General features: G+C 34.3%; 1 protein-coding gene across 1 annotated transcript in view; it reads right to left on the reverse strand.

Moving 5' to 3' along the window:
• Positions 1 to 15,052, reverse strand: part of LOC133572039 (uncharacterized) — a 33,555-nt gene extending 18,503 nt beyond the window's left edge. Inside the window, exons 1-12 of the mRNA XM_061924666.2 lie at positions 15,019 to 15,052; positions 14,815 to 14,924; positions 11,972 to 12,161; positions 11,623 to 11,913; positions 11,396 to 11,565; positions 8,632 to 8,751; positions 8,428 to 8,510; positions 5,885 to 5,978; positions 5,740 to 5,820; positions 5,498 to 5,639; positions 2,493 to 2,583; positions 2,183 to 2,236 (exon numbers count right to left, since the gene is read on the reverse strand). Of these exons, the coding sequence (XP_061780650.1) occupies positions 2,183 to 2,236; positions 2,493 to 2,583; positions 5,498 to 5,639; positions 5,740 to 5,820; positions 5,885 to 5,978; positions 8,428 to 8,510; positions 8,632 to 8,751; positions 11,396 to 11,565; positions 11,623 to 11,913; positions 11,972 to 12,155 (1,310 nt within the window). The 5' untranslated portion in view covers positions 12,156 to 12,161; positions 14,815 to 14,924; positions 15,019 to 15,052. The remainder of the gene's footprint in view (positions 1 to 2,182; positions 2,237 to 2,492; positions 2,584 to 5,497; positions 5,640 to 5,739; positions 5,821 to 5,884; positions 5,979 to 8,427; positions 8,511 to 8,631; positions 8,752 to 11,395; positions 11,566 to 11,622; positions 11,914 to 11,971; positions 12,162 to 14,814; positions 14,925 to 15,018) is intronic.
• Between the last annotated feature and the right edge of the window lie 1,987 nt (positions 15,053 to 17,039).

The following is a 17,039-nucleotide window of genomic DNA, read 5'->3' on the forward strand; positions in this document are numbered from 1 at the left end:
GCTAGCATGCTAATGTTTTTTACTAGCTTTTTCGCAAATTTTGTATGTTTTTACCTAAAAATCCTGGTTTTTGGTACTTGGCGCAATTTTGGAAGTATGTTAACGTCTCTTGTATTAACATACTAACCTTAGCTTGCTAACGTTTTTTGCTAGCTTTTTTTTTTTTTTAGCTATGTGTAGTTTAAACCTAAAAATCAGGATTTTTGATACTTTGCGTCATCTTGTAAATTTGCCAACCTCTCAAATTAGCATGCTAATGTTAGCATGCTACTGTTTCAGGCCAGCTCTTTAGCTCATTTTGTAAGCTTACACCTAAAAACCATGAATTGGATACTTGGCAATACGTCTCATATTAACGTTCTGCTAGCTTTTTAGCTAATTTTGAATGGTTACTCGCAAAAACCATGGATTCGGATACTTGGCGCCATCTTTGAAGTCTGCTAACGTCTCCTATATTAGCATGTTTATGTTAGCATGCAAACATTTTGGCTGTTTTTTTTGCTGATTTCCAGTGTGTAAACTTAAAAATCATGATTTTTTGGTACTTGGCGCCATCCTTGAAGTATGCTAACGTCTCTTATATTAGCATGATTATGTTAGCATGCTAACAATTTATGTCAGCTTACTCGCCCATCCTATATGTTTACACCAATAAGTGCTACATTTTGGTATTTCTGCTTATCCGATCACGTGCTAGCATGCTATCGTTTTCTACAAGCTACGTTTTTACCGAAAAATCATGTTTTTTGGTAGTTGGTGCCATCTCGGAAGTATGCTAACGTCTCTTACATTAACATACAAACGTTAGCTTGCTAACATTTCTGCTAGCTTTTTTTTTTTTTTTTTTAGCTAACTGTGTATGTTTAAACCTAAAAAATATGATTTTTGATACTTGGCACCATCTTGGAAATTTGTCAACATCTCAAATTAGCATGCTAACATTTCAGCTCATTTTAGCTCATTTTGTATGCTTACACCTAAAAACCATGAATTTGGATACTTGGTGCCATCTTGGAAGTATGTTAACGTCTCTTGTATTAACATACTAACGTTAGCCTGCTAAAAAAAATTAGTTTTTTTTTTTTTTTTTAGCTAATTGTGGATGTTTAAACCTAAAAATCATGATTTTTGATACTTGACGTCATCTTGTAAATTTGCCAACCTCTCAAATTAGCATGCTAATGTTAGCATGCTAACATTTCAGGCCAGCTCTTTAGCTCATTTTATATGCTTACACCTAAAAAACATGAATTTGGATACTTGGCACCATCTTGGAAGTATGTCAACGTCTCATATTAACGTTTTGCTAGCTTTTTAGCTAATTTTGTATGGTTACTCGCAAAAACCATGGATTCGGATACTTGGCGCCATCTTTGAAGTCTGCTAACGTCTCCTATATTAGCATGTTTATGTTAGCATGCAAACATTTTGGCTGTTTTGTTTGCTGATTTCCAGTGTTTAAACTTAAAAATCATGATTTTTGGTACTTGGCGCCATCTTTGAAGTATGCTAACGTCTCTTATATTAGCATGCTTATGTTAGCATGCTAAAGCTTTATGCCAGCTTACTCACCAAAACTATATGTTTACACCAAAAAATGGTGTAAATCCGATCACGTTTTCCACTAGCTTTTTCGCAAATTTTGTAAGTTTTTACATAAAAATCATGGTTTTTGGTACTTGGCGCCATTTTGGAAGTACGTTAGCGTCTCTTGTATTAACATACTAACGTTAGCTTGCTAACTATATTTGCCAACCTTTTTATTTTTTTAGCTAACTGTTTATGTTTAAACCTAAAAAATATGACTTTTGATACTTGGCGTCATCTTGAAAATTTGCCAACCTGTCAAATTAGCATGCTAACGTTTCAGGCCAGCTCTTTAGCTCATTTTGTATGCTTACACCTAAAAACCATGAATTTGGATACTTGGTGCCATCTTGAAAGTATGTCAATGTCTCATATTAACGTTTTGCTAGCTTTTTAGCTAATTTTGTATGGTTACTCCCAAAAACCATGGATTCGGATACTCGGCGCCATCTTAAAAGTGTTATATTAGGACAAATTGTTTGTATTAGCACAATTTAGCTCCATGACAAGCAGCAGGACAAACACAGAAATTGTAAATATAACTCCTAAAAACACAACAATTTGAATGGTAGAGTGATAAAAAAGTAGAACTTACTGCTGGTCGTGTCTCCTGGCGTCCATTCCGGATCCGTGTGTCAAACTAATGCAGCTGAGATGAAGAGGAACAGGATTATTGGACCACCAACAAGGACACTTCCTAAAAATAAAAAAAAGGAGGGCTCCTCCCCCTGAGAGCACTTCTCAGGTCAGACACAAGATGGCGCCATGGAACAAGAAGCAGCATTGAGTGACGTCACAAGACAGTCATGAAGAACTTGCATTTATTTTGCCATTAAAAAAAACAAAAAACATTAGCTGGTTGTTGTTCAGTGGGCGGGCACAGGGGGCGCTAGTGAGCGGCGTACAGATTCTCACGCAGGAAGGCCAGCGTCTTCTTCCACGAGTCTTCCTGAGCGAACGCATGAGCCGAACATTGTCCTCCCCACAGGGCGGTGACTGCAAACACACGCTTACACTTAGCAAAAAAACATTTTAATGAAACACTGCTAAATTGGCTAAAACAATCCAGCATGCTAATGTTAGCCTGTTAAAAATGCTAACTGTAACATGTGTCAAGTAGCAAAATATATTGATGTGTGTAGCTGAAAAATGGGTTTAAAAAGCTAGCCTGCTAATGTTAGCATACATCAAGTACCAAAATATGACTGAGGTGTAACTCTGTAGATTAGCTAGATAAAAAGCTAGCATGCTAACAGGTATCATTTGTCCAGGAGCAAAATATTTCACACTGAGTTGTGTATCTGTAAGGTTGACAAAAAAGCTAGCATGTTGATTGTCAGAATAATTGTATCGAAGTTATCACAAAACTTTGTGTTGCCACGAGTTCCCGGCGAGGAGACAAAAGCTGTCTTTGAACCTACCAAGAAGATGGCTTGTAAAACTCCACCGTGTAGGATGGGAAGCAACATGAAGGTGTTCTGTTTCTTTCATGTATTGGAATCAACAGAAAGACATTGTCTTGACCCGAGATCTACAAAGCGAAGAGGAAGCAGGACCTGACTTCTCTCCAGGGACCAAAGGCGATGGCTGTTTACGACCCCCGTCCCTTAGAAACAGCTGTTGCTATGTAATCAGGGAAAGTCCAAATAAAAGAGGAGGCGTACAATCGTTCGCCAGAGCGTGGTGGAAGTGTACAAAGAGTACAGTCCAGACGTCTCTCCTCAATTGAGCCAAATTTAATTCGGTCTCTGTTTAATTCCTTGCTTCCTGTCTTGTTTAATAGATGTCATCAGTGTTTGAACCTGACATTAATAATAAAATGCATCGAGTAACAAAACATGACTGAGGTGCATACCTACAAAATCAGCTAAAAAGGCTAGCATGCTAACAGGTATCATTTTTCAAGTAACAAAATATTTTCACGCTGAGGTGTACACCTGTAAAATTAACAAAAACACTAGCATGTTAAAAATAAAATGCATCAAGTAAGAAAAAATGACTGAGGTGTTTACCTTCAAAATTTGCTAAAAAAAAAAAAAAGCTAGCATACTAACGTTAGCATGCAAACAGGTATCATTTGTCTTGTAACAAAATATTTCACGCTAATGTGTACACCTGTAAAATTAACAAAGAAGCTAGCATGCTAATATTAGAATGCATCACTGGACAAAATGTGACTGAGGTGTATACCTACAAAATTAGCTTTAAAAAAAAGCTAGCATGCTAACAGGTATCAATAAAAACACAAAGTCTTGATTTACTTGAAGTAAAACTTAAGTTTTGCACTCAAATTTCTAACACTGATTTTTTATACACTGAGCTTTTTTACACTTAATTTTTTTATACGCTCATTTAGACAGTTTTTATACACCTAAAATGTATACACTGATTTTTTTCACCACAGAAACATTTTACTTTTATACAAAACATTTTTAAATACTTAATTTTTGTACTGATTTTTAATACACATTTTTAAACAGTTTTTTTATACACTGATTTTTTTTTATAGAATTTTTTTTATGTACTGATTTTCATACACTGTTTCTTATAATACATTCTTTTAATACTAAATTTTTTAAACAATTATTTTTTTCAAACATCGATTTTTAATACACAAAATTTGTATACAGTTTTTTATAGAAAAACTTTTTTACACATACTGTTTTTATATACTGATTTTGTACACTACATTTTTCAATCAATCAATCAATCTTTATTTATATAGCCCTAAATCACAAGTGTCTCAAAGGGCTGCACAAGCCACAACGACATCCTCGGTACAAAGCCCACATACGGGCAAGGAAAAACTCACCCCAGTGGGACGTCGATGTGAATGACTATGAGAAACCTTGGAGAGGACCGCATATGTGGGTAACCCCCCCCCCCTCTAGGGGAGACCGAAAGCAATGGATGTCGAGTGGGTCTGACATAATATTGTGAGAGTCCAGTCCATAGTGGATCCAACATAATAGTAAGAGTCCAGTCCATAGTGGGGCCAGCAGGCCCCACTATGGACTGGACTATTTTTTTATGGACTGGACTATTTTTTTAAACAATAATTTTTTATAGAACCAATTTTATACACTGATTTTTAATACACAGAATTTTTATCCATTGTTTTTCATACACTGATTTTGTATACACTGAATCTTTTTACATAGATTTTTTTTATACACTGCCTTTTTAAATTCTTAATTTTTATACACTGATTTTTAATACACATAATTTTTTATTACAGTTTTTTTATAAACAGATTTTTTATATTAATTTTTTTACACAGAATTTTTTTTATATTCTGATTTTTTATATAAATCTTTTTTTTTTACACTTAATGTTTTTCTATACTGATTTTTATACACTGGTTTTTTATACTTAATTTTTTTACACCAACTTTTTTAAATACTGATTTTTATACTTTTTTTTTTACACAAAATCTTTAAACAATTATTTTTTTATACACTAAATCTTTTTACATTGATTTTTTTATACACTGCCTTTTAAAATTATTAAATTTTATTCACTGATTTTTATTTCACAGAATTTTTATACACAGATTTTTAATATTGATTTTTTTTTACACATCATTTTTTTATATACTGATTTTTTATATGAAAAATGTTTACACATCCTGATTTTTATACACTGGTTTCTTATACTTAATTTTTTTTTACACTACATTTAAAAAAAAAAAATGTACAAACTTATTTTTTCATATACTTTTTTTTACACATAATTTTTTTATATACTGAATATTTTATACTTAATTTTTTTCATACACTGAATTTAAAATGATGCTCACAAATATTCTTTGACTTCAAAAGTTAGTATCCTCTGAGGTAAAATTAGATGTCTTCCCTAAATACAGTGCAAACAAATCTTTAGTAATGCAAAAAAAAAAACAAGGACTCACTCTTCTGCCGGCTGCCGACGCTGCGGAAGGAGCTGGACCGGGTGTGCGGCGAGTACGGCGGCTCGATCAGGTGACCGGCGTCAGGGTAGGACAGGACGGTCAGCAGGTGGCTGTTCCCCGCACGCTCCATCATCTCCTTCATCTGGAACAAAGACGTCATGTGACCGCCATCAGTCATGTGACCAAGGTGTCCCACAAGAACCCTGGTGGTTTTACGGGCCACACAAGTTGGGCGTACTCACGTCCAGAGCGGACTCGCAGGCGCACCAGTTCTGATCGTCCTGGCCCACCACCAGCAACACGGGACAATGCACGCGACCCATCTGCCACAGAACCAGAACCAAGGTGAGACGTGACCGTCGCCACAGAACCAGAACCAAAACTCACGTCCACTTTGAGGGCCGGGTCGGCTGTGATGGGCAGCAGAATATTTCTCATGATGGTCTCGTTCTTCTCGTTGAACTCCATCTTGTTGTCGTGCCTGATTGGATCAATAATCATATCATCAATCAACACTATTACCGTATCTATGTATCGGACCTCATTTACATCCCTGATACGGTTGTCAAAAGTATCGATACTTTGATACCAAGTCGACACCAACACACAAAATATACACCCATACGCCTCTGTCTTAAAAACAACATATACATATATATATGTGTGTATACTGTATGTATATATATATATATATTTGTGTATGTTTATATATGTGTATGTGTTCATTTATATATATATATATATATAGATAAATATGTGTGTATATATACGTATATATGTGTGTATATTGTATATGAGTATGTGTTCATATATATATAGATAATTATGTTTATATATATGTGTGTATATATGAGTGTGTGTATATATGAATGTGTATATGTGTGTGTGTATTTGTGTGTATATATGTCTGTGTGTATATAAATGTGTGTGTATTTATATATGTATGTATGTATACATATAAATACATATACTCATATATACACACACACATATATATACTTATATGTTTATACACACACACATACACTCAAACATACATATATTTGTGTATATTTATATATGTGTATGTGTTCATGTGTATGTACATGTATATATAGATAAATGTGTGTGTATATATACACACATTTATATATGTGTATATATACGTGTGTGTATATATGTATGTGTAGGTGTATATATACATTTTGTGTGCATGTGTGTGTATTTGTTTGTATATATGTCTGTGTGTGTGTATACGTGTATATGGGTGTGTGTATTTATATATGTATGTATATATACATTTAAGTACATGTACTCATATATACACACACACACATATATATATACATATATACACCAGTGTTGGGTTAGTTACTGAAAGCCAGTAACTAGTTACAGTTACTAGTTACTTTATTTCAAAAGTAACTCAGTTACTTACACCAAAAAGTAATGCGTTACTGTGAAAAGTAACTATTTAGTTACTTATTTTTTTCCCTTTTTTTTTTAAGGCTCCCATTAATGCCCTTTTAGCCTTCATTTCAGTACTGTTATTGCACTGGAGAATAATACAATCTGTTGATCAACTTGACATGCATTTGCATCACTGAACTCAGAAAGCAATGTGGTCTACCTACAACACACAAAGACAAAGATATGTTTCAGAGGGCCAATTTATTTCAGGCCAGAACAAATTGACCAAACTATTTTAAATAGCTGCAACATAATGGCACTTTAACTTTAAGTATCCAAGACACAACTTACATTTAACTAAAATGTTATTTTCTTTGTGCTCGACAAAAGAAAAGTATTGAGAATGTCTCCATGTTAAGAAACTCGACTTCTGGCTTCACCATGATGTCTTGTTAGTTGTTATGAGAGTAGCATGTGTGTGTGTGTGTGTGTGTGTGTGTGTGTGTGTGTGTGTGTGTGTGTGTGTGTGTGTGTGTGTGTGTGTGTGTGTCTGTGTGTGTGTGTCTGTGTGTGTGTGTGTGTGTGTGTGTGTGTGTGTGTGTGTGTGTGTGTGTGTGTGTGTGTGTGTGGCCCTTTAAGATATGACAGCATGTGAGGTGAGTGACGTCAGTGAGTGAGTGGGCGAGAGAGGTGAGGGAACGGCGACAGTGACATGTGCTCTAGCTTGGTGGATGGCTGCGTCCAATAAAGTCACAAAGTTGCAACAAACCGCCGGTCTCGTCATTCACCCTCAGCTGTAAAGACCCACTTCCGGGTAAAGTGAAGGTTGTTAGCCCCGAAGTACATAGGCCCTGGAGGAACGTCTCCCCTGCGCCCCTCAACTACGGTCTGGGAGCCGCCCCCCCCCCCCCCCCCCCACTCACACAAAGCACGCCTTTTCTTTTCCACCGCAGCGCTCCAATAAAACACACTGAGATCTTCTGTTTCTAGCCGATACTACATAAAAAATAACGTAAAATAACGCAGTAACGCATCATGTAGTAACAGTAACTGAGTTACTGAATATAAAAAATAACGCGTTAGATTACTAGTTACCGCCGAAACTAACGGCGTTACCCAACACTGTTATTCACACACACACATACAGTATATACACACAAACATACATACATGTGCAGATATATACACATACACACATACATATATACTGTATATACACACACACATAAACATATTGTGCACATAGACACACAAATGCTGTGCTGTGTACACTTCAAAGTGTAATTCATGGTCATTAACCCGCATTACACATGAAGTCGACAAGATGGCGGCAAAGATGCAGCAATAATTCTGTCCAATCAGTTTTTGTTGTTGTTGTCCTGGTGCCGTCTAAGTATGGGGAAAGGTGGAAGTTCTCAGGTATCGGTACGGACGACTGAACTTGTGGTGTGGTGACAACCTCGGTCCCTAATGAAGTGAATGTTGGCCTTATTGATGCTGAGCAAACACATTTTCATCATTGGTCGAGTGGACGGTCTTACTGGGCGTAGAAAGCAAAGATGTCCTCCAGCGTTCCATCAACTGGCTGCACGTGACTTCCACTGATGCACACCACACACCTGGGCTGAACACACACACACACACACACACACACACATACACACACACACACACACCCACACACACACACACACACACACACAGTGGGTCAAAACTCTAACCGAGGGCGATCCAGGCCTGGTTACCTTGACAACGGGCGAGTATGCCGCCATCCTGAGCGTGATGGTGCAGCCGAAGGAGAGACCCAAGATGGCGATGCGGTCGGCGAGCACCTGTGGGTGTTGTTGCAGGACCCTGAAGGTCTTCTGCAAGGACATGACTTTGTGAGCAGAATGTATTCCATTGAATAAAATATTGTGAGCAAAATATGTGTTGAAAAATTAAGTTCGTCAAAATTCAGTATGTACAACTTCAAGGCAAAAAAATTTAATATGTTAAAATTATATGTAAAAAATAATAATTTGTAAAGATTTTATTGCAAAGAAAATGCCATGTGAAAATCCAGAGCAAAAAAAATTAAATGTATAAAAAGTCAGTGCAAAAAAAAAAAAATTTGTACAAATTTAATGCAATTTTTTTTGGGTAAAAATTCAGTGTAAAAAAAAGAATGTGTGTGAAAATTCAGAGCTAAAAAATTACATGTATAAAAATTCAATGCAATATAAAAAAAAGTGTAAAACTTTAATGCAAAAAAAAGTGTAAAAATTCAGTGAAAAAAACTGTGTAAAAACTCAGAGCAAAAAAAATTACATGTATAAAAAGTCAGTGCAAAATAAAAATAAATGGGTAAAAATGTAATGCAATTTTTTTTTAATTCAGTGTAAAAAACAGAATGTGTGTGAAAATTCAAAGCAAAAAAATTCATGTATAACAATTCAGCGCAAAATAAAAGTAAATGGGTAAAAATGTTGTGCGAAAAAAATGTTATGTGTAAGAATTCAGCGCAAAAAGTAATTCTGTGTGGAAATTCAGAGCAAAATAAATTTTATGTATAAAAATTCAGTGCAAAATAAAAAAAATGTGTACAAATTTAATGCCATTTTTTTTAATTCAGTGTAAAAAAAGAATGTGTGTGAAAATTCAAAGCAAAAAAATACATGTATAACAATTCAGTGCAATATAAAAAAAAGTGTAAAACTTTCATGCAAAAAAGTGTAAAAATTCAGTGAAAAAAACTGTGAAAATTCAGAGCAAAAAAAAAATACATGTATAAAAATTTAGTGCAAAATAAAAGTAAATGGGTAAAAATGTTGTGCAAAAAAAATGTTATGTGTAAGAATTCAGAGCAAAAAGTAATTCTGTGTGGAAATTCAGAGCAAAATTTAAAAAATGTGTACAAATTTAATGCAATTTTTTTAATTCAGTGTAAAAAAAGAATGTGTGTGAAAATTCAAAGCAAAAAATACATGTGTAACAATTCAGTGCAATATAAAAAAAGTGTAAAACTTTAATGCAAAAAAAGTGTAAAAATTCAGTGAAAAAAACTGTGAAAATTCAGAGCAAAAAAATACATGTATAAAAATTCAGTGCAAAATAAAAGTAAATGGGTAAACATTTTGTGCAAAAAAAAATGTGTAAGAATTCAGAGCAAAAAGTAATTCTGTGTGTAAATTCAGAGCAAAATAAATTTTATGTATAAAAATTCAGTGCAAAATGAAAAAAATGTGTACAAATTTAATGCAATTTTTTTTAATTCAGTGTAAAAAAAAGAATGTGTGTGAAAATTCAAAGCAAAAAAATACATGTGTAACAATTCAGTGCAATATAAAAAAAGCGTAAAACTTTAATGCAAAAAAAAGTGTAAAAATTCAGTGAAAAAAACTGTGTGAAAAATACATGTATAAAAATTCAGTGCAAAATAAAAGTAAATGGGTAAAAATTTTGTGCAAAACAAATTTTGTGTGTAAAAATTCAGAGCAAAAAGTAATGCTGTGTGAAAATTCAGAGCAAAAACAATTAAATGTATACAAATTTAGTACAAAAAAAATGAAATGTGTACAAATGCAGTGCAAAAAGAAATTCTGTGTAAAAATTCAGAGCAAAAACAATTAAATGTATAAAAATTCAGTGCAAAAAAAATGAAATGTGTACAAATGCAGTGCAAAAAGAAATTCTGTATAAAAATTCAGAGCAAAAACAATTAAATGTATAAAAATTCAGTGCAAAAAAAAAAAAGGTAAAAATTCAGTGCAAAAAAAAATATGTGAAAATTCAGAGCAAAAAAAATGTCAATGTATAAGAATTAAGTGCAAAAAAATGTGAATATCGAAAAATTCAGTGCAAAAAACAATCCGGTGCCTAAAAATATGTTGCTTTCAAACTCACCTCATTGGCTGGTTCTGACCCAGTATTGATTGTTTCACTCTTAATGTACCAAAATTAATTTTTACACAGATTTTTTTTTTTTGAAGGTTTACTTTTTTAAAGACAATTTTGCCAAACTGAATTTTTTTAACATATATGGAGTCAAATTACTGCCAAAACTCCACAAACAAAAATGTTTTTTACGTGCAGAAAAATTTTGTTGTTTTTTACTTGTTCATCTTTTTTTTATTGCAGAAAATGTGTTTTTATCCTAGCAAATCTTTTTCATTTATTTTTTAAAAAATTTTTTATGTGCAAGTAATTTTTTTCACGGGTAGAAAATCGTTTTTATACCGACGTATAAATGTTTTATTTGCAGAAAATCGTTTTTTTCTTATATGCGAATCGTTTACTTTTTTCTTTTTATTGAAAAATGTTTTTTTGGTAGGTCAATCATCAATCATTTGGTGTGAGTTAACAACAATTTTCTGTGTTTTTAAAATTGTGGCAGTAATTTCACTCCATACATAAATTTTGCTAACACATTTTTATCCAATGAAGTTGTCAGCATTATTTGATGTCAAAACATTCAGTGGACAAAACATTTTAGTGACATCAATGGAGATGAACAGAACCTCAAAGTACCTCAAAGTAGGTGTTGTCCGCCATCTTGCCCGTTTCCATGGTGATCTTAGAGTTCAGGTAGTCAAGGGCCAGCGAGGCGAAGCCGTGTGAGGCGAACAGCGCCGCTCGGTACTCCACCAGCTGGCCCCCGCCCCCCCACAGGTCCAGGATGGCGGGGAAAGGTCCGGGTCCTTATGACGGTTTTTATTATTCATCATTATGAGGTTTTTTTGTCACGTGGACTTTACCTGAGGGCAGGAAGAGGGTCGCAGACAGTCCGTCCGTCGTGACGGGGATCCTGCAGACGCCGGGCGCTATGTACCAGCGCTCCACCACCTGGGAGGCCAGCGCCACCTGGTCCAGGAAGCCTTGAGTGCCGTGACCCCGCCGCACGGAGATGGTGAACACCATGGGGGTCTGCACCTTCATCTTCCTCATCCTGAGTCCAGGTTGGCTGCCTGGAACCGGTCTGAGGCTCCACAGGAGACCCATGGGCTCCAGGCCCGAGTACGTGCCCCCCAGGCTGACATCTTTGGAGACTGCAGACACAAACAAAGATCTGGGGGTCCAAGGTGCGTCTCTGGGAGGACCACGTACCGTCCACGGAGCCGGTGGCGTCGGACACGTAGTGAGCGAACGCCTCCCAGCCGTGTCCGTCCTCGCAGCGGTGGAAGGCGTGGACAGTAAGCTGGGCGCCGGGGGGCGCGTTCTGGACCAGGATGACAAACTTCTCATCCACCAGGCCTCTGGACGGATGGACCGACAGCTTGACCGCGTCCATGCTGACCTGCACACATTCAATTAAATCTTTGATCAAAAAACTAAAGGACTACTTCTTTATGAGGTTAATTTTTTACTCTGAATATTTTATTTTTCTTACATTCAATTTGTATACACTAAATTTTATTACATTGAATTTTAATAGACTGACTTTTGTACACATGATTTTTAAACAATGATTTTTTTTATTATTTTTAAACGGAGTTTGCATTCACTACATTTTTATCCATAGAAATGTTGAATTTTTAAATACTGATTTTTCTTAAAAGGTTTTTTAAAACATTTTTGAATGTTTTTACACTAAATTTGTATACGTTGAATTTTGATACACTCATTTTTTTTTTACTGTGAAATTTGTATACACTCAATTTTTTACATCAAATTTTATACACTCATTTTTTACAATCAATTTATTACATTGATTTTGTTTACACTAAGTTTGTCTACACATGTGTTAAACAGAATTTATGATTTTTTTTATCCTGAATTTGTTTGTACTGAATTTGTCTACACTCAATTTGAATACACTGAGTTTTTATACACTCAATTTTTTACACTCAGTTTTTGATTTATTTACCCAATTTGTATACACTACATTTGTAACACTTAATTATTTTACATTGATGTTTTTGCCCAAATATTTCTATGCATTACATTCTAACACAGTGAATTTTAATAAACAAAAAAATGTATCACAAACAATTTGTATACACTGAATTTAAAAAACATAATTTTAGACTGAGTTTGTATTCACTAAATGTTTATCCATAGAAATGTTATGCTTATTTTTTACATTGAAATGCTATACACTGAAGTTTTATACATTGAGTTTTAATACACTTTTTAAACACTGATTTTTCTTAAAAGGTTTTTTCAAACAACGTTTTTTTACACAAAATTTTATATGTTGAAATTTAATACACTAATATTTTTTTTACTGTAATATTTGTACACACTCAATTTTTTTACATCAAATTTTACACACTCATTTTTTTTCACTCAATTTATTACATTGATTTATTTACACTAAATTTTTACACACTACATTTGTTACACTTGATTATTTTTACACTAATGTTTTTGCACATATATTTGTATACATTACATTCTAACACAGTGCATTTTAATTTAAAAAAATGTTTTCACAAACAATTTGTATACACTGATTTTTTATTCACTAAATTGTTATACATAGAAATGTTATACTTTTTTTTTTTACATTGAAATTGTATACACTGAAGTTTTGAGTTTTAACACACTGTTTTTACACAGAATTTTTAAACACTGATTTTTTTTTTTTAAAGGTTTTTTTACACTATATTTGTATAGGTTGAATTTTAATACACTGAATTCTTTTACAGTGAAATTTATATACACTGAATTGCACTGAATTTGTCTACACTCAATTTGAATACACTGAGTTTTTATACAGTCAATTTTTTACACTCAGTTTTTATACACCCCGTTTTTTCACTCAATTTATTACTTTGATTTATTTACACTAAATTTGTATACACTACATTTGTTACACTTAATTATTTTACACTGATATTTTTGTAAACACTGATTGAATTTTTGTACACTCAATTTATTACAAAAAAATGTATACTCATTTTTTAGAATTAATGTATTCCATTTATTTTTTTACACTAAATTTGTATACACATTTGTTACACAGAATTTGTAAAAAAAAAATGTATCCTGAATTTGTTTGCACTGAATTTGTCTACACTCAATTTTTTACACTCAGTTTATTACATTGATTTATTTACACTAAATGCTTATACACTACTTTTGTTACACTTAATTATTTTACACTGATGTTTTTGCACATATATTTGTATACATTACACTATAACACAGTAAATTTAAAAATATATATATGTTTTCACAAACAATTTGTATACGCTGATTTTTTTTTTACTGACCTTGTATTCACAACATTTTTATACATAGAAATATTATAATTATTTTTTTTACATTGAAATGTTATACATTGAAGTTTTATACATTGAGTTTTAATGCACTATTTTTACACAGAATTTTTAAACACCAATTTTTTTTAAGTTTTTTTTTAAAACAAAATGTTTTTATTTTTTTACACTAAATTTTTATACGTTGAATTTTAATACACTATTTTTTTTACAGTGACATTTGTATACACTCAATTTTTACATTAAATTGTACACACTCATTTTTTACAATCAATTTTTTACATTGATTTATTTACACTAAATGTGTACACACTACATTTGTTACACCTAATGATTTTTACACTGATGTTTTTGCACATATATTTGTATACATGACACTCTAACACAGTGAAATGTAATAAACAACATTTTTTTCACAAACAATTTGTATACACTTAATTTTTTACACTTATTTTTTAACACTAGTTGTTTACACTACATTACTTTACACTCGTTTTTTAACACATACTTTTTTTAAATGTTTTACTCTGCATTTTTTGACTGCATTTTTTGACTGAATTTTTACACACTGAACTATTTATTCAACTAAATCGTCAGCATAATTTGATGTAAAAAATAAAAATTAAAAAAATGTATAAAGGCAAACAAACCAGCTCCAAAAATTCAGTGTTTAAAAAAAGTTTTGGTAACAAGGACACAAATGAAACTCCATTTGAATGTTCTTACCTGCTGGCTCAGTGAGGTCTTGGTGGATGTTTTGAAGTCCACATAGTTAAAATCCTTATTGCGCAAGGGTTAAAGGTCACACGGCAGGGAGTGGGTGTGGTCACGTGACTCTGACTTTAGAACAATGTCACCTAGTTGTAGTAACATTTACACACGTCCACGTCACACACTTAAACGTGCAAGTTTGTTTTCCAGATAACTTTCGGTGTTGAGGATGAACTTGCAGATGTCGATCGGCTTGACTTGGCTCAAACTATCATCCAGCGTTCTTCAAGTCTAGTTTTGGGACTTTCACTAGTCCCAACACCGAAGGACTTCCGTTTCCTTCTAAGGACGCGTTGACGCCTCATGGACACTAGAGGGCGCCAGAGAAACCAAGGACAGTAACAAAACAAGGTCCATAAAATGGTCAAATTATTTAAATAGAAGGTAATAAAGGTAAAAAAAAAAGAAAAAAAGAAGAAAAAAAAAAGAAATAGAAAAAAAGAATATAGAAGGTAATAGAAGATAAAACACGGCAAAATATGGTCAAAAAAGGTAAATAAAATGTAAATGGGCTAGTGGTTAGAGTGTCCGCCCTAAGATCGGTAGGTCATCATGAGTTTAAAACCCCGGAGATGGGTCAAATGCAGAGAACAAATTTCACCACAATCATTGGTACTTTAACTTAAGGAAAAAGAAGCTAAAACAAGGTAACAGACAGTCAAATAAAGTAAAAAAAAAAAAAAAAAAAAGAAGTAATTAGAGTACATACAAGGGTAAACTAATTTTAATGGAAGGTAAAAAGGTGAATAAAAGATAAAAGAAGATACATTTGGGTAAAAGACAGTCAAAGAAGAAAAATTATATACAAGGTAATGGAAGATAAAACAAGGGCAAAGATGGTCAAAAAGAAGGTAAATAAAAGGTTTAAAGTAGGGATGTCCGGTTTCAAAAAGTAAAATGAATGACTTTTTAAAACACTGCTGTGTACACGGACGTAGGTAGAAGTACAGAGCGCCAATAAACCTTGAAGGCACTGCCTTTGCGTGCCGGCCCAGTCACATACTATCTATGGCTTTTCACACACACAAGTGAATGCAAGGCCTACTTGGTCGACAGCCATACAGGTCACACTGAGGGTGGCCGTATAAACAACTTTAACACTGTTACAAATATGCACCACACTGTGAACCCACACCAAACAAGAATGACAAACATATTTCGGGAGAACACCCGCACCGTAACACAACATAAACACAACAGAACAAATACCCAGAATCCCTTAAATAAATAAATTATTAATGGGTTATACTTGTTTAGCGCTTCTCTACCTTCAAGGTACTCAAAGCGCTTTGACAGTATTTCCACATTCACCCATTCACACACTGATGGCGGGAGCTGCCATGCAAGGCGCTAAGTGTCTTGCCCAAGGACACAACGGACGTGACTAGGATGGTAGAAGGTGGGGATTGAACCCCAGTAACCAGCAACCCTCCGATTGCTGGCACGGCCGCTCTACCAACTTCGCCACGCCGTCTCCTTGCAGCACTAACTCTTCCGGGACGCTACAATATACACCCCCCGCTACTCCCTACTGAACCCCGCCCCCCCCCCCCCCCCCCCCGCGCCAACCCCGCCCACTTCAACCTCCTCATGCTCTCTCAGGGAGAGCATGTCCCAAAGTCCAAGCTGCTGTTTTGAGGCATGTTAAACAAAAATAATGCACATTTTGACTTCAATAATAATGTTGGCATTTTTTTCCATAACTTGAGTTGATTTATTTTGGAAAACCTTGTTACATTGTTTAATGCATCCAGCGGGGCATCACAACAAAATTAGGCATAATAATGTGTTAATTCCACGACTGTATATATCGGTATCGGTTGATATCGGAATCGGTGATTAAGTGTTGGACAATATCGGAATTTCGGATATCGGCAAAAAAAGCCATTATCGGACATCTCTAGTTAAAATGGTAAATAAAAAGGAAAAAGAAGCTCAAACAAGGTAACAGACGGTCAAAGAAGGTATATATGTATATATATGTATGTAATATGTATATAAGTCTTCCGCCAACAATAGCCGACTTCGTCCTAGGCTGCCCACTAGCCCCCGGCCAATGTCCATGCCGCGTGGATGAGTAAGAATCCCTCCAGTGAAGCTTGTCCATCCCGACGCTCAACGCAGCCTTGTATCTTGCTCCGCATCTCCTCCGTGGTCTCTCCGGTTTGGCACAGAACCAG

Source organism: Nerophis lumbriciformis, linkage group LG29 (genome assembly GCF_033978685.3).
Source record: "Nerophis lumbriciformis linkage group LG29, RoL_Nlum_v2.1, whole genome shotgun sequence".
Classification (NCBI taxonomy): Eukaryota; Metazoa; Chordata; class Actinopteri; order Syngnathiformes; family Syngnathidae; genus Nerophis; species Nerophis lumbriciformis.